Source organism: Orbicella faveolata, unplaced genomic scaffold, assembly GCF_042242905.1.
Source record: "Orbicella faveolata isolate gen_17 unplaced genomic scaffold, um_ofav_v1 contig_25, whole genome shotgun sequence".
NCBI classification, from domain to species: Eukaryota; Metazoa; Cnidaria; class Anthozoa; order Scleractinia; family Merulinidae; genus Orbicella; species Orbicella faveolata.
This window is the reverse complement of record NW_028301553.1, coordinates 28792716-28814111: the sequence shown is the minus strand read 5'-3', so window position 1 is coordinate 28814111 and position 21396 is coordinate 28792716. Positions and strand designations below refer to the sequence as shown.

At 39.0% G+C, this 21396-nt stretch overlaps 2 protein-coding genes across 3 annotated transcripts; one reads left to right on the top strand and one right to left on the bottom strand.

The window, feature by feature from the left end:
- Positions 1 to 71: 71 nt before the first annotated feature.
- LOC110041433 (out at first protein-like) lies at positions 72 to 5691 on the bottom strand. Its single transcript, XM_020746720.2, has 4 exons — positions 5442 to 5691; positions 4445 to 4579; positions 2523 to 2697; positions 72 to 1828 (listed from the first exon to the last, which is right to left on the bottom strand). The coding sequence occupies exons 1-4, from the start codon at positions 5658 to 5660 to the stop codon at positions 1536 to 1538; spliced, it is 822 nt and encodes a 273-aa protein (XP_020602379.2). The 5' UTR covers positions 5661 to 5691; the 3' UTR covers positions 72 to 1535.
- A 1307-nt stretch (positions 5692 to 6998) lies between these two features.
- On the top strand, positions 6999 to 21143 carry LOC110041474 (AMP deaminase 2-like). 2 transcript variants are annotated; one of them, XM_089293951.1, is made up of 15 exons: positions 6999 to 7198; positions 8279 to 8679; positions 9735 to 9927; positions 10541 to 10778; positions 11246 to 11375; positions 12437 to 12568; positions 13318 to 13380; positions 14000 to 14054; positions 14141 to 14381; positions 15209 to 15335; positions 16530 to 16693; positions 17744 to 17864; positions 18619 to 18792; positions 19584 to 19694; positions 20132 to 21143. In XM_089293951.1, the coding sequence occupies exons 1-15, from the start codon at positions 7138 to 7140 to the stop codon at positions 20282 to 20284; spliced, it is 2364 nt and encodes a 787-aa protein (XP_089150077.1). In that variant the 5' UTR covers positions 6999 to 7137; the 3' UTR covers positions 20285 to 21143. The 2 variants fall into 2 exon arrangements, with proteins under 2 accessions (XP_089150077.1, XP_089150076.1); XM_089293950.1 differs by lacking the exon at positions 6999 to 7198 and having other exon boundaries at positions 8123 to 8679.
- Positions 21144 to 21396: the final 253 nt, after the last annotated feature.

Here is a 21396-nt window from a genome sequence, read left to right as displayed (position 1 = left end):
AAAGTTGTTGTTTGTTTGAGCAAAATACTTTCTAGCCAAGTCATTTGTATGAGAAATTCATAGACCAAAGGTTTATTAACCAACTGAACAAAAAAAACCCTTTATTTTTTTCTGGCTCATAGACAATACATAAAGTTGTATCTATGTGCATATGTATCTTTTTTAATATTAATATTTTTTTAACCAGTATGAAATGTTCATTAAAAAATGAATAAATATTACAAACTGATGTTTATACATAATATTAAACTCCTTGAATCCCAACTATCAACCATAATTTACTTATTAGTGCTTCTTATCAATATGTTATGTATACTCAAGTCTCGGATGCCTGGAAAAAAATAATCATTGCCAAACACGGAGGCATCTGCCCTCTCATATGAAACATACATGTACCTTGCGCAAAATTTCCTTACATTTTTCAAGCTATCACCTCTATGTGGTACAGGTTCGGGTACATTCTAAGCCTGCACACAGGCAACAGTTTAGTATGGCTGCTGTTTTGGGAGTATTTTGAAAGCTTGTTTATAATTAACCAGCAATGAAGACCTATTTGTATTTTGCTCCAAGCACTTTCATGACATATTTGTGTTAATCATGCCAAAAAAATTCATCATCATTAAATCTTTCTGTTTCGGTGGGAGCATGCCTCTTTACAGTCTAGTTCTGGCCTTCTCTGTCAAGCAACACTATGCTCTCAGGAGAGAGGCTTCTATCCCAAGAGCATAGCTTTGTGTGAGAGAGAAAGGGCCAGGACTGGACAAGCCTCTCTATTTTTATTAGCTCTGTCCCCAGGTACAACTTACTCCTTCTAACATACAATATTCCTGCTTTCCTTACTTAGGGTATTAACAGCTAACAGCAGCCTCCCTGCTTGTAACTGAATCAATGTTATCACCCATTCAATCTTCATTGCTCTTTCTTATTAGCTCTTCCTCACCTCGTGTACTTGGCCATTAAAATCCCGCCCGAGGTGGATCAGAGACAATGAGTTAATATGACCAAATCTTGAAGCTTGTGCCCAGGTTGCATACCAGGCCAAAATTTAGGCATTAACACTTTGGTACAACTCACATTGACAATAAACTTAAGAGCTGGAGAGTATGCCCTAAGTGAAGGTGAATACAATATCTTTTAAATTAACCATCCCAATGGTAGACAATGTCTGTGGTTCCCAAAGACTCCATATTTAAGTCAAATGACTGTCATAAATGAGGTTGACCATGAATCCTCTCTGGGGAGCAGGGATGGCGCAGTGGCGAGAGCGCTCACCTCCCACCAATGTGTCCCAGGTTCAATTCACGGACCTGGCGTCATATGTGGGTTGAGTTTGTTGTTGGTTCTCTTCTCTGCTCCGAGAGGTTTTTCTCCGGGTACTCCGGTTTTCCCCTCTCCTCAAAAACCAACATTTCTCAAATTCCAATTCGATCCTTGAATCCACGGACATTTCTGAACGAGTTCTGTGAACTCCTTGGTGCTCCGTGGGTAAACAAATTACATTTACAATTACAGAAAATTACATTTACAGGATCAGATTATGAATCCATATCCCAAAAGCAATGCTGCCTCTCTGCAACATAAAAGTCAAAGTCATGACATTTTCCACAAGTTTTGATTCCACAGCGGTACTCTGTTGGTTGTCCATTGTCATCCTGTCCTTGGCAGAACTTCAAGTGGCAAGGATACCAACTAATACAAACTTCAACTCTGCAAATGCACTCAGCACTGAGTTCAGATGTGTCCTTGCAACGTTTTAGCAACGTTGTAAAACTTGACTGATCCTGTGATTCCAACTCAACTTTCTCAAGATCTTCACGTGTTGAATTTTCTGTTAGGGAAAAAAGGTGAGACATTATTATGTTTTGATGTAAACAATATATTCGGTAAGAAAGTACATGCTAAAAGACATACTATATGACTCAACAAAAAACACCACCAGTGTTCTTTGAGCTGTTAATTTATACTGGTGACAAAAACAAAACAAATTTGTTTCTTTTTCTTGCAGCAATTCCTAAAAGAATGATGAAAACAATTTCCCTGTTTCTATAATTATAGTTATAGTCTAAATACTTATGAAACTTTGGAGAACTTGAAAACCTTGTGGCTGAAGCTCATGTTCCCACACCAGTTTTCAGTTTTCTGAAGTTTTACTTGTGTTGAACTATAATTCAATAGGAACATGGAAAACAAGACCCCTCCCCTGACCATGGTCATTGTTTCAGGTTCTTGGATGAGAAAATTTACCCGATTCACACTGAGTCTCTAAACTTTGGACTTCATTGAATTCAACCAATCCATAGGCATTTGTGAACTTGTGGGGTAACTCTAGAATGCTCACACTCCCCTCATGCATCTGGGGCGATTGTGTGTCATGTTCTTGGCCAAGACAAATTTCCACAGGTGCTTTCCACTACTCAACAGTCAAGAGTATAACTGGGTTGCAACATCTCAAGTAACTTCAAGCTACGGAATCTGGGGTCAGCCATGGAAGCATGCACTTCACAAATCTGCATTGTACCCACCTGACAAGAGGAGTTTGGGATTGTCTCCTTTAAACAGCACTTTGCCAGCATCTTTACACAAGTAATTAATGCTGTTATCTGTTGCATTTGTTGAATTCAAGATAACTGCATGATCCATGTTGTAAGATTCACTTCCAATGTCTTCTTCAGGAACTCGGATTGTGCTGGGATTTTTCTACAAATTTAAAAACTCAATGAATTACTACTCATCCTTCATCACATACAATGAAGAAGGGGAGCAGAGGATTGATTTATGGGACATACGATATGCAATAGCTGTTATTGCAGTTGAGCCTGCAGTCAAATATTCTTTTGTTTAAATAGGTATACAAACAAGGGGAACGTGTCAATACAAAGCAAAAATTGACCCTTTCGTCTGGTTTGTATGTCAAATTGCTGATAACTTCAATAACAGCTATCACGGGGGTTTATAGTTTCCTGGGGGCATTGGCTGATCTTTTTACATCAAAAGGAACTACATCAACCTGGTAAAGGGCAATGGACAAAGAATTTGAAAAACATGGCCTCACCTTTGAAACAGCTGAGTGATGAGCAGAAGATAGCAGAGGACCCTTGCCTCGCGGGAGGGGGGGTACTTCCTTATTTGAGTTATATAGGTATGTGTGACCCCAATGTGAGCCAATTCTAGTTAGCTGTGGTCATATTTGAGGCATGTAGTCATTTTAGAGGTCTGAAATGGGGTATCAATTTTTCGCTGAAGTCTGAAATAGGATATGGAATTTCACAGATTTTGGTCTGAAAGAGGGTACAGGTTTCAAAGTTTAGGCTGCATCCCCACCAAAAACTTTGGGGAGTAACCTCTCCCCCCCCCCCCCCCTCCCCCCACCCCAACCAGAGGACCCTTGCCAAAGCCCAGGTACTACTTTTCACACTTTGGGCCATATGTGCATGTTGAGCGAATGCTCAAAAAAATGTTCCCTCAGAGGGAACCTCCATTTTTGTTTGTTAAGGTAACTACCTCAGTTGTTTTGTTAAAGGCTAAGGGGATTGTTGAGTCTTGTTGTGTACCTTGTAACAGGGACACCCTAAAAGCAACTTTCTCTCTGTCAGATCAAACTCTCCCATTCTATTTTGTGTCAGCTTTATCATAATTTGTTTTGGTTTATTGGTACATAGTCCCATTCTAGGTTTACCTTCATCTTCTAATGACCACCTCCCCCCAACCCTCTACCCTACCATCCAAGCTTGTCCACACTACTCCAGGGGTCAGTAAAAAACGAGATCTGGGAAGAAATTGTGACTCAAAAGGGAAATATTGTAAAATTTGGTACAATCGAGCAGAGAGCTCTTTGATGTGTCCAAATTTAGGCTAACAAAATAATGTCAGTGCAGGGCTTATTTTCAGACTTACCATAAATCCTTGAATTTGCACCTCCCCTCAAATAAGCACCCCTTCGAATAAGCATCCCTCTTATCAGCCAAAATCTAAAATATACAACTCCCCTTGATTAAGTCTCCCCTCCCCTCCCCCTGTCGTATGGAATAGTACCGAGCCAACAAAGGATGTATAGTTTTGGTCATGTTCAATCACAAGCAAGTTATCATTGACTCATTCAAGCACTGCACATTGACCATCATAACAGATGGTTGTGAAGATCTGCTGATTCATTGCCTAAAGACCAGACTGGCTAAAGGGGTTATATTACATAGTTCCTCGACAGAGACAGGATACTTATGAGACTTCTGAGGCACTGACACATACATTATTATATTACAAAAAGCCCCATCATATCTGACCACAATTTGGGTAAAATTAAATAAGCACCCCCCTCCCCCCTTGATTAAGCACCTCCTTCAAATAAGCACAACCCGTCTTTTCCTAAATTTGAAATAAGTGCCTCGGGCGCTAATTTGAGGATTTATGGTAAGTGTTGTTTACAAGTGTGATTCAAGAAACTGACTTGTCTAAGTTTTGACATGGCATCTGATGATATGAACTCCTCTTCTTCAAGTTCTGTTACAAAACACATTGCTTCGTATGAACTTTCTGCTCTATCCATTTCTCCCAGGACAATCACTTGGAATATCTTTCGTTTCTGAAAGAATAAAATAAAAGCTTGATTTTCCAGGGAATTACCAAGATTATTTATCAACCAGCAACATTTCATAAAAGCTAAAATGAGGATTCCAAGAGTCTTGACACAAGTACAATACAATACAGGTGAGACGTTTTAAAGAGCGATATAGTTGGATGGGATTTTTTGAAAAGATGTCCTATTTTACATTTTAACTTATTTGTGAATGTTTGCTGAGAGTGTTACCTGTTTCGCTCCCAATCAAGATCTTACCCCCGAGTTTGCACCCCTAAACTCATTATAGACTTTCTATTTCGAGTTCGTCTTCACCTTCAATGGATTTAAAAAAGAGAATTAAACACTTTTTGTGTGATTTTGTTTCACTACGTTGTCTGTTTTGTTCGGTAAGAGAAAGATAAATTTTAAGCACTTGATCGCTAGTTGAATCGATGTGGGTGCGAACTCGCTTGGGTGCGCACAACTGGCTCCAGCTACCCTTGCTAACAGTGACAAACTTTTCGTGTCTATGGAAATTAACAGTGACAAACTTTTCATCTTTATGGAAATCTCTGTTTTGACGGGAATTCACAGCAAAACGTCTAAACTATCGAAAATGATTTAAGAGTCAATTTGCAATACTTACGCTGAGATAAACAACGGTAAAGGAAAAAGGTAATAGACGGAGGACATATTTAAGCACAAGTTTGAATGCTGAAGGAAACAGTCAGCTTCCTTTATGGATCAGATTACCAAAGCCTATGTGTCGTTTTCAATTTAACTTTTCTTCAGATAGAGTATGACGACTTTGAAAATAATGTTTTTCTTTAACTCATTAAAAGACTGATCGTAATAGTCCAAACAGCCATCGTAAAAGGAAACTCACCAAACGGAAGTCGATGTAAACTGTTACGAAGCGACCTTGGTTATTCTTGAAATCGATAGTAACGTAGTCTTTCTCGGGATCTGCGAAAAAATTCTGCTGCACTATCTCACCATCTTTAGCTTTGATGTTGACAATGAGATTTAAACTGCAGTTTCGGACCAGAAACACAACCAAAATCATCCCATGCAGCCAAAACGAGGTCTCTTTAACAAACGCCATATTGGTATAACAGGCAATGACCGAGACGGCATGGACTGGGGAGAGACACTTTTGTACCACAGGAAATCCAGCCTGCTTTGTGGCGAGCAGACTGGTTTGGCTAAAATAATTTAATTTTCTCAGCTACATTAGGCATATCAGCTGTCATGATCTTCTCTCTTCTCAGTCTGTTACAATATCGCAACAACCAATGCAGTGGTCACCATTGCATTGTTTGCTGCAACATTGTAACATGATAACTGACAAGTCGCAAAAAAATTCAGCTGATGACGGAGATTCCAGCACCACCGTCCCAGCTGGCTAAAAAAAGTCAGATAACCTGCTCAGATAACTTTTTACCATTTTAAAGTGTTAAATGGGAAGGCTTCAGCCCCCAACTCCTCCCCATCCTGTGCAGTCCCAGGATAGTGCTATGATCAGAAAACTGATGCTAGTAAAATATCCAGGTACAACAAAAAAACTCCATTTATCTTCTAAACTCGCCAAGAAAGTCCCAAAGTACCCCCCCCCCCTCTCCCCCTGGACGTAGCTCAGCTGGCTGGCCAAGCTAGGGTGTACACCCGGGGGTGTTCCCTCGATCGCGTGATCTCAGAGGGTTTTTTTTTTTTTTTTTTTTTTTGCATAATCTGACTGTGAGCAGTTATCAATCTAGTTCATTTAATTTATTTTAATGACTCTTCTTGGAGAGCTCAGTGGAGCATGAAATACAATGAACAAATAACGAAGTTTGCAAAGCCCGTAGATCAGCTTGGATTCTTCACCGAGTGAAAAACGCTTAAAATTAGTCGCACCACTATTTTCTAAGCGCTTTTCTAGAAGTTTTGTCTTTCGGTTACAACCGAATTACGAATACCGTGATTTGACAACACTGCGGCAAGAAGACAGGAAAACTATGGGCGGTTCAGTTAAACGCTTTCAACATTCCGAACATTAATCCAGTTACTTTCCTGCGTTCATAATAAGAAATAATAAAAAACAAATTGTAGATGTTTCTATTAGAAGCTGTTTAGGTTCTCTTGGACTATTCCAACGGTCATACGAGCCCTGACGGATTTTCGGTCACTGTTTCACGTCCTCGAAAAATTGTCTCACGTAAAAAACATTCATGTTTGTGTTTTCCTTCTATTTTTAGCAACATAAATTGGTAATGACCATCGAAGCTCATCGATGAAGTTTCTCGACAAAAATGAGAGTTTGGGTTGTTAAAAATGTATATACCAATTCAGCAACTAATTCCATTTTGTTTTCAAACGTTTTTGTTCATTTTTACAAGTAAAACAAATCTTTGATATATGTCATGTGTGTTCCTTGTGTCGACTGGCGTGACTTCCGGTGATTGTAACTTTCAAACATGCGATCGAGGGTCGAGGGTCAGAGAGAGAATATGATATTTTTAGGAAAGCGCCACAGCCGAGGTTTTGGGACAACTCAGCTATTGATCGCGAAAAATATTACGGTTGTCTGATCTTTGAAAATAATGGAAACGAACGAGGCTGTGCATGTCGACGAAAGCGGAGAGCACGACAATGATGTTGAAGGTAAATAGATCGCTTATCCTTAGAGCGCGTGGAACGATCGAGTGATTTTTGACGCGAAAGGCTCTCGTGGAAGGTCGCCCGGTCAAGAAATTATTCCGGAAAAATAGTCAAAAATCGAAAATCAATGTTATTTTCTCTTTTCGAAGCCAGAAAAAATTATGAAATACAAGTAGAAGTGAGTCTGTATTGTTATTTGCGAACCCCAGTGCATGTAAGTTTACCAAATCATTACGAAACTAGCCTATGATCGAGATTTAATAAGGGTCATACGTTGGCGGTTATGGAGATATTTCTGATCACTTTTTGCCTTTGAAGACAGATTGTTTCCATCAAGGTTAAAAATCTGAATCATGCCCTTTTTTAAATTAGGAAATGAACTTCAAGTAATTTGAAAGAAATCACTGATCAATCAGCTACAACATATCGTTTTCGTGTTCAACCGATGATTTGTCCAGTCTTTCTACTTGCCGATCGAACTGATCGGAAAGCCTATCGAATTTTTACGTTTTACAACCCTTTACACGCTTCGTTAAGGTCACTGAACAGATCACGTCAAATTACCGCGGCATTGCGTTTATCGAAAAAAAACAATCATTTAAAAAAATCCCTCGGGAGGTCCATTGTGAAAGACGATTTAGATGCTTTGTGGTGCAGCGTCAAAAACACAATGAAAAACTGGTGAAGGCACGAGAAATATACTGCTCATCTTTTTTTGACCAAATTTTATTTTATTCAATTAGTTTCTGGTAATACCTTTCGTAATTTCAATTGATCTGTTTAATAGTAACGATATAAGCCTCAGCTCAGCTGAGCTTCGGCGGTTTGCCATCTTGTGTTTACCTTTACATGTTGTTTATTTGCCTTCCGCGCAATGAACCAATAGGAGCATTCGTAAGAAATTGTCGTAAAATCTTTCACCAATCACAACCTGCGTCTAATCTTGACATAATCACAGGATAATGGCGGAAGGTGCTAGTACGGGACCGGCAGAAAGAAGTCCAAATTTGCCCTTGGATCTTATAAATAAGCCTAGCGAAAATCCAGAAAAGTCTCCCTCAAACGAGCGAATTTTCTCTCCAGATTCAGCCAGACGGCATCGATTTTTTAACGAGCCCTCCAAGTTTGCGGCTGTTGTTGGACAAGTCATAGTTCAGAAGAAACATGATGTCTACCAGACTTTGCAGGAGACTTTGGAAGTTCTCAACGATGAAGCAGTCGTGTCGAGGGATTCTCACAAGAAAGAAGGCTTGTGGTGTCATCCCTTTGAAATCCCTCGTCATCCAATAGAACAGATTGAACTGAAGAATGAAGAAATCGAGTTGCAAAGGCAACATTCAAACTTAATACAGAATTGGACTCCAAATGATATCACGGAGATAGAACAGGTCATGAAGAAAGAGAAAGAAGACCCTGTGGTACAGAGCGATGACCGGTGTACATTTTATCAAAAACTGTCCATTTCGGGTGGAGATATTAGCGGGGTATGTTTATTTTGGTGCTTTAATGTTGTGTATGTCAAATAAAACACAAGTTTAGTACAGCAATTAAGTTTGCATAGCTCGTGTAGGCTAAATAAATATGTAAGGGCCTTTCTTATCCACATCATGGCATCTGTCAAGAAAGTTTCCATATGGTGGTCAGTGTTGTAAGTTTTGCAAATAACACAGTCAAACATCCACTGACCGCCACCTCTCTACAGCATGCCTCTCTATAACAGCCCTGTTTTTTGTCCCGGCGGATGGTGCATACACTGCACATTCACTCTTGATTTAACCTCCTGACAACGGCCACCTCTCCTTAATGGCCGCTTTCCTCTGTTCCTAAGGTGACCTTTGTAGAGAGGGTCTTAACCTGAATCGTGGGTTTTCCTTTCCCTTTTCATAGATTCAGCTCATTAAACCCTTACCCTTCATATACCTCCAGCTCAAAAACATACCCCCTCAGACAGAGCCTCCCTATATAGTCCATTATAGTCAGTATGGGAGAGGGGCAGTGATGAAAATTCTACTGTAGGAAGGGGAAGGGGCAATTGGGAGTGGAATTTCAAAAGTTCAGTTATAGTAAAATGACTGAAAAACAGCTGGGAGAAGCCCCAGTTGTCCATTTTAATGAGGTGTGATGCAAGAGATTTCAGTGAGAATACATCACAGTTTGTCTGAAAAAGACAAGAAATGGGTGTCTCACCCCACCATAAATTCGTAGTGGCAACCACTCACCAAAAGGTGATAAACTATTTGAGCTTAAGGTCAACCTTGAATCCCTGAGATGCACTGAGTTGAACAGACCATATTTGTACTCCTGGTATTGGACTGGAGCTAGCTTGCAATGGAGGCTCATGTGGGGAAATGTCATTAGAAAAAGATAAAATAATGTTATTTGCATTTGAAAAGACTCCCCACACTAGTCTCAGTTGCAAGCTAGTTTAAGTCCAATACGGAAATTACAGATATGATATATGGCAGTACAGGTGCACTGCTTTCAAGACCAGTTTTTGGTTAGTGATCTAACAGAATGTTTTTTTTGTTGTTGTTTTAAGGTATCTATTGATGAACTGCAGCAGGCAGCCAAACTTCTTGTTGAGGCCTTGTTTATCAGATCAAAGTACATGACACTGAGTATGCAAAGTTTTTGTCCAACGACTGCTCGTAAGCTGAAGACTGTTCATTCAGATTTTGATGCGGAAACTCATTATTTTCATTTGAAGACACAGGCTAGTGAAGAAGAGTTTGGTGAGTGTACGACAGTAAGAGGTTTCTTGCGTGTGTTGGTTTTAACAACAAAATGGGGAACTTCCATTTATGATTTCCTCTTTACAGTGGCTGCTTATCCACAATAGTCAGGTTTTTTTTGTCCCTTCTGTATAAAGTGTTTCACTTTACATGTACCTACACTGTACCTTAAATGGCCATCACCCTTTCAAAAAGCCTCTTAATTCTTACCCAGGGGGGCTTTTTTCACAGAGGTTCAGCTGTATCCCTTCAACTCTTGGATGAAAAAGGGTATACTGTAGGAAGAAATAATCCAGGCTAGATATTTTTTGAATGGTTCTGAAGTGAAGAAGAATTTTTTATCAATCTTGTCTATGAGCAGTCAGGGGTTTCAATAATGGCCATGCACTGGACAAATTGACCAGCTGCGAGGACGATTTTGCCCGCCTGGTTTGACTATGTACATGTGGAGGAAAGTTCAGTTCAAAAGTTTTGCCCACCTGTGAAAACCAGTTGGCCTCGTGCTGAACAGTGTTTGGTAAACATACATGTACTGTCTTCTTTTCAGTTTTCTTACTATTATAATTATAATAATTATAGTAACTGAACAATCTTTCTGTTTTTGAAACTTAAGATACCTGCCTTCAGCCATTCTCTGTCCAGTCACCATATGAGATTGATGTCCCGGGTGACTGCGGATACCTGTTTGAAATGATTGATGGCGTCATTCAGATTACAGCTTGCAAAAGGGAAATGTCCAATATGGCTACTGTTAGTGATAGTTCCAAACCTGTGATACACCACAGCCCCAGCCTGGAGGAATTTTTTGAAGATCAAAATATTCTTCTGGCTCTGTCAACCCATGGACCTATGTGAGTAGTTGTTATAGTCAGTGCTGCAAATGACAGTCGGTCATTGAACGTAGTCTGACCAAATTTTGAACATGTCCAACCCATGCCACATTGTGATCGGACATGATGTCCGAACATCTTGCCAACACATTTTAACTTCTTCCTTTGAAGTTGTTGTCCATCCATAAAATTTGGTTAGATACATTGTTAAAGGGTTCAATTTAAAATTGCAACCAATGCGGTTGACCACCAGTGCGGCTAACATTTCATCTTTGGCAACCAAAAAATATTCTGGTGTAGTCGCCATAATGGCGACTACATTGCTCTGTGTTGACAATCAATAACATTTTTTTTCTCATACGTTGTGTTCTTCCAGAAAATCATACATGTATTGAAAGATCTTTGCTTCTAAAACATTCAACATAAGAAATAAAGTCAATCCATCCCCTCGTTTCTGACACAATTTTATTCTCTTGTCCTTATCTCAGAAAGTCTTTTGCCCACCGGCGTCTGAAGTACTTAGATTACCGTTATAGTCTTCATTCCTTGTTAAACGAGAACAGGGAACTGGCCGCAATGAAGGATGTACCTCATAGAGACTTCTACAATGTCAGAAAGGTGCGGCAAATGTTTTGACCCGTTATCAGTCAAAACGGTTTTCAATTGAGTGTCAAAAGTAATCAGGCAATTACTTTTGCTTGGTTTTGGTTTTGGTTTTGGTTTTACTAGGGCATGATATTGGCTGAGTAGTCTTATTGGTTTACAAGTAATAGGTTTAGTTTTGGTTTAGAGCAGTTTTCAATTGAGTGTCTTAAAACCAAATCCAAACCAATTACTTACCAGCTAGACTGTTCAGCCAATCTCAAACTATAGTAAAACCAAAACCAAAACCAAAGCAATTGTCTGATTACTTTGGACACTCAATTGAAAACTGCTCTAACAACACTCAATTGAAAACCGCTCTTAGTCTAATAGTTTTTGCTGATAGATGTCTTTTTGGTTACTCAATACTTCTGCTGCTGCTGTTGCTGCTGCTGCTATAGAATATTTAACCAAAGCACAAAATACAACAGGACATATAAATAAACCAAAAAAGGAATTAGCTAAGGGTGGTTAAAACTGGGAACATTGAGACTCCTTCCAAACAAACAGTTGAAAGTAATTAACAAAATTTATGGTAAATTTCACCTTTGAGTGACATCTCTTTTAGAAGATTGGCATACTGTATCATGACGTTTAGTTTCGCGTAAACAAAGTTATGTTCTGGGCTGGAAGGGAGGGAGAGTGCAAAGTGAAGTGAAGGGAGGGAGGGAGAGAAGGTGGTTGGGAAGTTTAAGTCTGGGCTTGAGTCTAGTGCCTATCACGCCAGCTTGTATGCCTGGTTTCCATGACATAAGGGGTACTCCCCCTTCTTCGACTATAACGCTATGTGGCATAGGGCCAGCAGGTGTACCCCCCCCCCCCCCCCCCATAAATGGGCTAAATAGGATGCTGGTCCGTGACAGGGTTACCTCCAGCATTAACTTTGCTGACACCCATTTGTGCACCTGGGTAACTGTCTTCCTCGAGAACTCAGCATCAAGGCTACATTGTAGAAATACTGCTTGACAAGACACCAGGTTAATTTCCAAAGGTACGGGACACTTTGTCTTCATACAAACGTCATCATCTTTTTTCAGGTGGACACTCACGTTCATGCAGCTTCTGGCATGAATCAGAAACATTTGTTGCGTTTCATAAAAAGGAAGATGAAGTATAATGCTGACGACATTGTTATGGTCCATGAAGGAAAGGAAGTCACATTACGTGAGGTAAATACAGCCAAGAATCTTGTTGTTTTTAGTTATTTCTTTTATTGCACTTGTCATCAGCTAGCCATTTTTAAAATGATGTGATCTTGAAATCATAACTTTTTGCCTGTTCTTCAGATTCATTCTAAGGTTAAAACCAATTTTTAAAACCGACGTTTGGCAAGTTTGACTTGTCTTCTTCAGGAATTAAGAATAGTAATTTAAAATACATGGTGTGACCTTGATTGTCAATAACAGTTGGTTTCATGTGTTTAGCTCTGCGAGAATAGCAGGTCATATAACTAACATATAAGATGTACTATTGGTTATTGATTATTATTGTTAAAAACTGGATCATTGGATAATGCAATTCGCGAGTTTTCATTGGCTTAGCCATCATGGATTATGAGCCATTATACCATGCTAAATTAAATATGGTAAGCGAATGCATGATTTTTTGGGGCGTTTTTATTTTTATTTTAGTCTTGTTTTCTATATTTTGGGGGCGTTTTAATAAAACAATTATTCCACTTGTGCTTGTGGGATATAAGATAATTATAGCCAACTCATATCCAACACTCGCTCATGGAAGAACTGTTATTTTACTAAGTGTGGAAATTACATATCATATGTAGGCTTCTTGTGTTTGATAATACTGGTGCCTGATGCTGAATTTAGTAACGTGCATCATGGATCTTTTATCATGAATGACATCGATGATTATGTCAATTGTTTTTTTAATGTGTTTATTCTTTTTTCTCTTCTATCAGGTCTTTGCCATGTTGAATTTGACTCCATATGATCTGAGCGTTGACAGACTAGATGTACATGCTGTGAGTCCAGTCTTTACTGTGTTGTAACTGTCAATACAAATAGAATGTGTAGTTCTCAGAAATATCCATACCCACCCACCCTAAGGAAGATCATAGAAATTGTGTAGAGGGTGGCAGGGGTGTCATTAAGTTTTGAAGTAGGAGGGTTCTCATGACAGAGTAAGCGGGCAGCCCCATACACAGGAGGGCCAAAGATCTGAGCCTCTAGGGTAGTTCAGAAAAAAAGTTTTCAACTTACTGGGAGAATTTAAAATTTCGGTCCAGAGTTGACAGAGTTTTTTTTCCCCGCTGGGTTTTTTTAAATTTCGTACTTTAAGTAGCCAGGTACTCTGTGCAAAGACTGTAGACAGGTGCTAATACCCGGGACGGTCCAGCTTCTGATAAAAACCCTGGGGTTTTAAAAGCCCAAGTTTTTAAATAAAAGTTCATGTGTTAAGCTAATATGGAATTTCCAGAGGGGTGAGGAGCAGGATTTCATAGCAAAACACCTTCTATTTCCATGGGAGGTGTTTGGATACTTTCTGAAACAAACAATAGTTGAATTAACACTTGTGAGCTAACAAGTTTGGAAAGTGTAATTTTAATACTTAACATATGTATCATTCTACTTTTTCTTTAGGATAGGAACACTTTCCATCGGTTTGACAAGTTCAACACTAAATACAATCCTATAGGTAAGAAAGCTTTTGATAAATCATGAAGGTGACAGAGAGATTTGGCAACTTTGCTTTAGAACTAAATTATGTTTTTCTAACTTTAGGTGAAAGCAGGTTGAGGGAAATCTTTCTCAAGACAGACAACCATATCAATGGTCGGTACTTTGCAGAGATGATGAAAGAAGTTATGGCCGACTTGGAAGAAAGCAAGTATCAGAATGCCGAGTACAGGCTCTCCATTTATGGCCGAGCCAAAAATGAGTGGGATGTTTTAGCTTCTTGGGCAGTGAAGAATGATATGTACTCTGATAATGTGCGCTGGCTAATTCAGATTCCACGACTGTAGTGAGTAAACCATTCATTTTGTTAAATTAATACTGAACAAGAAATTTAGTCTAAACAGAAGGATATCACTCATTAGCCTGATACTTTCAGACAGATGTAATACATGTATAGTAAACAGTACCACATAAAGCCAGGGCTTAATAGCTTTCATTTGAATGGTCACACTCTAGATAGGGTTTTATCCACAAAGCAAAAGCTTAGAACCACCTTGTAGAGTGTAATAAACAGTGTCGAATGAAAGTACTGCTTAATAGCTTTCATTTGAATGGTCACACACTAGGGTTTCATCCACAGACTTAAAAGTTAGAACAACTTTGTACAGCATAATAAACAACACCACATGAAAGAACTGCTGAACAGCTTTTATTTGAATGCCCACAGACAGTAGCAGTTTGTCTAGTCATACTGAATCACTTGTACAAATAAGAGCCAGCTACAAATAAACCGGAAATAAAGTATATGACTTGAATTAGCTCACTTAAATAAAACAATTTGAACTTTGCCTCACAGTGTTGTCAGGCAACATAGCTATGTGCATGTCAATAGACCAATTTCGATATATTAAAATTCAGCCTTAAACAGTAGACCTCAGTACGAGGCTCTGGGGAATAACTGCAGAGTTTGTGGGGTTTATTTGCCAGAGCCTCGTGCTGAGAACTATTGTGTTAGGCTGAATTTTAATATATCGAAATTGGTCTATTGACTTAGTAGCTCAAGTGCTTTTATAATACTTAATTACTGTTGGATCTTATTGCAGTGAACAACTGTACATGTATGAAACCTTTTTCACTGCGTTAACATGCTTTCTTGTTTGTGTTACTTGACAGTGACATCTATCATTCAAAGGACCTTGTGAAAAATTTCCAAGAGATGCTGGAAAACATTTTCATTCCATTATTTGAAGCGACAGTCAACCCCCAATCTCACCCTGACCTTCACAAGTTTCTCACACAGGTGATGTACTTTCCAAAAGTCTTCATTATTATTTTTTGTACTGTTTCTGTATTTGTTTAGTATTGAGTTCCGGTAAATGATTTCAACTGAACAGTATCAGATGTTTGTTTAACTAGTCTGATCACCCTAATACAAGGGTTGCACTAAAGACCAAGCACCAGGTAATAGGGAGTTTAAGAAGCTACGACGGCGACACCAAGGACAACGTCAATTAAAAATTGAATTTGTAATTTACCTACGAATCTCGCGATACTCTTAAGCCATTTACTTTGTATATCACTATCTAAACTATCACAAAACTGAATCTGGGACACAGCAATAAATTTGAAATTTGAAATTAGAAATTTAAAAAGTTTGCTGTCGTGGTTCACGTTCTTCAGACAATGCAGAATTTGGTCATTTAAAGTTGTTGTTTTGCAGAGGACAGCAAAGAAATGTACCAAGAATTATAATGCACATGCACAGCCATTGTTCTCCTCATTAAAGCTTTTGTTTAGTGATGTTCGCAATGCTGTTGCGGTTGTGGTTTTCTTAAACTCCCTATTAATTTGACCAGCTGTGAAAGCAATGGACCTTTTTATCGATGTCACACTGTTCCAATTTTACCATTCAAACAAAAAAACCTCAATGCTTGATTTATTATGCCAAATTTAGTAAACATGTTAAGTTTTTTGAGAATCCGTTGCAAACTCATGAAAATATGGGACCCCAAACTTTGTACAAAGAGTTTGTAACAGATTGAAACTTCACATATTTATTTTAGCATCATAAATTGATCTACTGAAGTGTTTTTTTCTGTTTCAACAATCTCCGAGGAATTTTTTCGAAGAAGCTTTGTTCAAAACGTTTTGGCTGCCTGTGACCATCAAATGCCTTCTTGAATTTTAAACCTAATGAAACCCCTGCTAAATGAGAAGAAAATGTTAACCCCCCAAAAAGACCTTACCAAAATCTTTCACTCAATAAAGTCACTGCAAAATTCCCTCCCTCCCTCCCTCTCCGAAAAAATAAAAGGTCTTCAGATTACAAATTCCAGACCCAAGGGGGATTTTGCACCTCTCTGTCACTATTGTAATTTGCAACTCCTTATGTTTTGCCCAGTAAGGGTCACCACCAAATTTCTACCCCTGCCCGTCATTATATTCCTGAGTACCCCCTTGTTAACAGTCTCTAACCCATTTACCATGTAAACAGGTTGCTGGCTTTGACAGTGTAGATGACGAGAGTAAAGCAGAGACCCATTTGTTTACAAAAAGGAGTCCTTTGCCCATAGACTGGAACACCAATGATAATCCGCCATACTCTTATTATCTCTATTACATGTACTCCAACATGGTGGTCCTCAACCATTTGAGAAAGTAGGTCATCTTGCTTTGTAGTCCACAAGTGTTTTTCTTTTATTCGGCAAAGATTGTACAGGGAAGAAACACATTCTGGCTCCAGTTGTTCAAAAGATAGATACATAGGCATATGGGCACCTTTGATTTGGGGGCAGTGATGACCTTCTTGCCTGAAAAATTTGCATAATGTGTGAGTTTTGAAATTGGGATACAAATGCCCACAAATAATTTATTTGCAGTAAAAACATTAATTTAATTTAAATCATTCACAATTCCCTTATCTCGAAACATCTTGGAATTTCTTTTCCCGAGTATTGTTGCCCAAATCATAAGCACTTTGTACAAAAAATGTAAAACATTTTCGAGACTGGGGACTGCAGCACCATGCCCCCCCCCCCCCCCCCACCCCGTCCCCTCCAGCTTGTACACCTATGGATAGATAATACTAATCCATTAGATTAATCATTATCCAGAAGATAGTGAAGTATATCTGTCGTGACCAGTGATCTATCTGATAGTGTTATCCAACCATTTAACAACTGGCCTCTGGAACTTTGGAGGTCAAGAGTGGTCTGGGGTAGAGTGGGGCATGTTGAGGTGGGCAGCAGTGGCGTGGGGTGTGGACTGGAGTGATGTGATGTGTTTTGTGGTGTAGTTAAAATTAATGTTAAAAATAACATGATAAACCTGGGTTAGAAGTAGAAAACAACTGACAAGCTGTGTTTTTCTCACTTTTCCTACTCTGTCCTTCTTGGCCTTATTTTCTTAGCCGCTTTTCGCTAGTCTGATCTTGAACACAATCTGAGGACTTGGTGCTAACTGCTGTTTAGCACCTCACAAGATCTTGCAATGTCTTCTGTCTGTAAAAAATCTTTTCAACCTTGTAAGTGGCAGACCTTTATTATCCTTTCTAGGCCATGTACCAGTAAGTAATACAGAATGCAAATTATGAGAGATGAAAGGCAAAATTTTGTTGAAGTAATGAAATCAAGTTCAATGAGTCTGTTTTTATTTTACGTGAAAGCATTTATGAACTGATTTTTGAACTAATTTGTGTGTTTTCCACAGAGAGCGTGGCTTTAACACCTTTGTATTGCGACCTCACTGTGGTGAAGCAGGACCTGCCCATCATTTGGTTTCAGCCTTTATGCTTGCTGAGAACATCAATCATGGTCTTCTTCTCAGAAAGGTGCGTAAGTTACTTTTCTACTAAAAGTGGCCCTCCCGCACCTTCCCCTGCAGCCATTTTGGCAGGACCTGCCGATCCTTGCATGCGGCTGGCGTGCCTGAAATTTGAATTGATTCAGCAGGTCGGATAACCTAACTGTCCTTTCATCAACGTATAAAGTTAACAGGAATAGCATTGAAATCAGGCAACTTTTCTCACTAGAGATGGATTTACATGTAAGGTAGATATTCACGAAAAGGGATTTACAATTCCCAAAACCATATCAGATGGTAAAAAGTGAAAAATCTGAAACATTTTGTGTCTCCAAGCTTCCAATTTGGCGCCAAAAATGGGTCGCCGGTATCCGGCATGGCAACTCGCTCGTGGTTTGTTGAATGTTGCCAGGTAGGGTAATAACTGTTTTATTTTGAACAAAATATGCTGTTCCTCGTCAAATTAAACCCGGAATTCTCAAGTTAACCATTGGAAGAGGCCAAAGCATTGCCTTTATTTTTGTTAGCTTCAAAGAAAAAGGCCATTATTGTGTACTTTTGGTAGGACAGCTAAGTTTTGACTGCCGCTCATACTGCAGGCACAGCCGCTGTATGCAAGGATCTTGTGTAGGCCTCATCAGCCCTCAGTGAGCCCACACTAGACAAGGAAAACCTTCTGAAATCTTTCTCCATGAAGAAAAGCCATGATGATGAAAAGTGAAGCTACTTATTCACAGAAGATGATCAAGGTATATTTTAACATGAAGCTGTTTGATTGACAGGTGCCAGCTCTCCAATACCTCTACTACTTGGCTCAAATTGGTATTGCCATGTCACCCCTTAGCAACAACTCCCTCTTCCTTAACTACCAGAGGAACCCTCTGCCAGATTTCCTGGCCCGTGGACTGGTGGTATCTTTGTCGACAGATGACCCACTTATGTTCCATTTTACCAAGGCAAGTTTTAGCTTTACAGCGTCACATAATGTGGTCATATAATTTTAGGATATTTTGAGGAGAAAATGTGTTCTTTAAGATCCAGGAAAAGTCATATTTGAAGGTTAATGTGGGGTTTAATAATGGGGGTTTGATAATAGCTGTGGCTAGATGAATAGTTGTTCAACTCTGATAGTAAAGAATCTGGGTTGAGTGCAAAAGATTTAGTTCTGCTCGTTAGGTCCAGCCAGTATTATGACGATCTCGTGACCACAAATCAAAGAGCACACTAAATGACAAAGTAGAAGCTTCAGATGTAATGCTTCAAACGTAAGATCCTTGGAATACATAGAAACCAGAAGATAATACCCGAAAATGATGCTGCAAACATCAGCTGAATCATTCTGAAATAAAAGAGTAGCTTTTCAACAGGCCATATTCGTATTCTCGTTATTGGACATTAAGTAGCTTGCAGTGTAGGCTCACGCGGGGGAATACCATTAAAAAGAGATTAATGTCATTTGCATTTCAAAGACTCCGCGCATTAGCCTCACTTGCAAGCTAGCTCCAGTCCAATACCGACGATATGAGTGTGGACTACTGATTTCGGCTTTTCGAGTTTCTTTATCAATATATCAGTCCTCTTGCCTGATTGCCTTAAAAAATGTTGAAAATTCATTCTGAGTATTTGGTGGTACAGCAAGAAAATATCTAAAGCTGATGGTTTGCTGTATTCTCATCATTTATTTGCTTAATATTGTATTGACTCTGTAAGGAGAATTGAGATCCTGATCAATGTTGAACATCAACAGGAACCTCTGATGGAGGAGTACAGTATTGCAGCGCAGGTGTGGAAACTCAGTCCATGTGACATGTCAGAATTGGCCAGAAACAGTGTCGTTATGAGTGGCTTTGAGGATGAGGTACATGTCTCGTATTTCCATTCGCTCAAATCAAATGAGGGCTTATAAGCTAATTGTTAATATTGTCAAATGTGAAACACGGGTCCAAGGGCGATTTATAGTCGACCAAAAATTCCGGTTTGAATTTCCGGAAATTATCAGTAGCAAATGGATCAGAATTTGTCGGAATATTTCTGGAAAAGAATAGAATCTCGCGAGGTATACCCAAATTTTCGAAAATTTGTCACCGAGAATTTCCGTTCTTTTGAATTTTTCTCCCGGAATTTCAAGGATTTTTCGGTTGTGTGGTTCGCATTTCGGAAATTCAACAGTTTTTGAATTTTCCAGAAACTCTCCCAGGGTATTTCCGTACGTTTGCTCCAGTTTCGAAACTTGCAGAATATTTTTGAAATTGAAAGCGCCCCAAGTTTGCTTCTAATGTGATTGACATTTGACAGGTGAAACGTCATTGGATTGGCGACGATTACATGAAAGAAGGAGTAGCGGGGAATGACGTACACAGAACCAATGTCCCCGATATCCGCGTGGCATTCCGTCACGAGACTTTGGTGGAGGAATTAAGCACGATCTGCACTGCTGCACGTGTTTGAACCACGCCATTTGCACGTGTCCAGATTCATACTGCACGTGTTCACAATTCATATTCTTCCCACGACAGTCTAAGTGAAGCAAAACTCAGGACTGAGTTTTACAAGAAGGCAAAGCAATTATAGCAGTATGGTCTTAATTATTTTTAAAAGTAATTCAATGAAACAATGCTCACAGTGATAGCGTTTTTATTTTTTTTGACGGCATTTTTTGAATACAATGCAAATAGTTCAGAGCAAAAAGAGACATTCTATATTGGCGTTATTTTAGTTGAATTTAACAAGTACTCAATTTTAAACTGAAAAAAATATATATATGTCATATATCATATTTACATAATTTTGAAAGGTTATTCAACGGTTGTTACAATTAATTATTTAGAAACCTAGTACTTAAGTTTGGCTGAAACTGTTAGAGTTATTTATTTGAGCTCATATTTTAATTTATAGCGTAAACATTAGTCGCAACTTATCTGTCTTTTTTCCGAAATATATGTGGTTCCAGAAAATATCTATACCCATCCAAAGGAGGGTTATTGAAAAAATCCAAGGGGCGGCGGCGTCTCAAAAACCAGCATTTTGTTAAGGAAAGCATGAACCAAAACTTGAATTTCCAGCAGTTTGGAGAGGGGGGGAGGTGGGTGGGCATCAAGTTAAAAAACCTTCCGTGGGAGGGGTATGGATATTTTCTGAAACAACACAATGTATGGTATGTATAAAATATGGGTTATTTAAGTTTTATTTTAAACTGAATATCATCTTTGGCGGGGTTCGCTAGCATAGATATGATAAACTTAATGTACAGAGCAAATTATCTATTCAGTCATCGGTAGTCAATTCAATTAAAGTTTTCAGCTACAAAGCGTCTGTATATTTTGTTTTACTGTAGTTGTGGGATAAACAACACTTAAAAAGTTCGCCTTTTACTGTTGTAGCATCCTCATAGGATGCAAATTTTAAAGAGCGCCCTCGAGGAGAAAATTCCAGTTCTTTCTTCCTTGTCAATGTGAAACTCATTATGACGTCATATATGTTACTATGGTACTTATCAGCTTTGTGAGGCATTTTCAAATTTTTAGAACAAAAATTTGGCACCAATCGTTTAGGGGAATGGA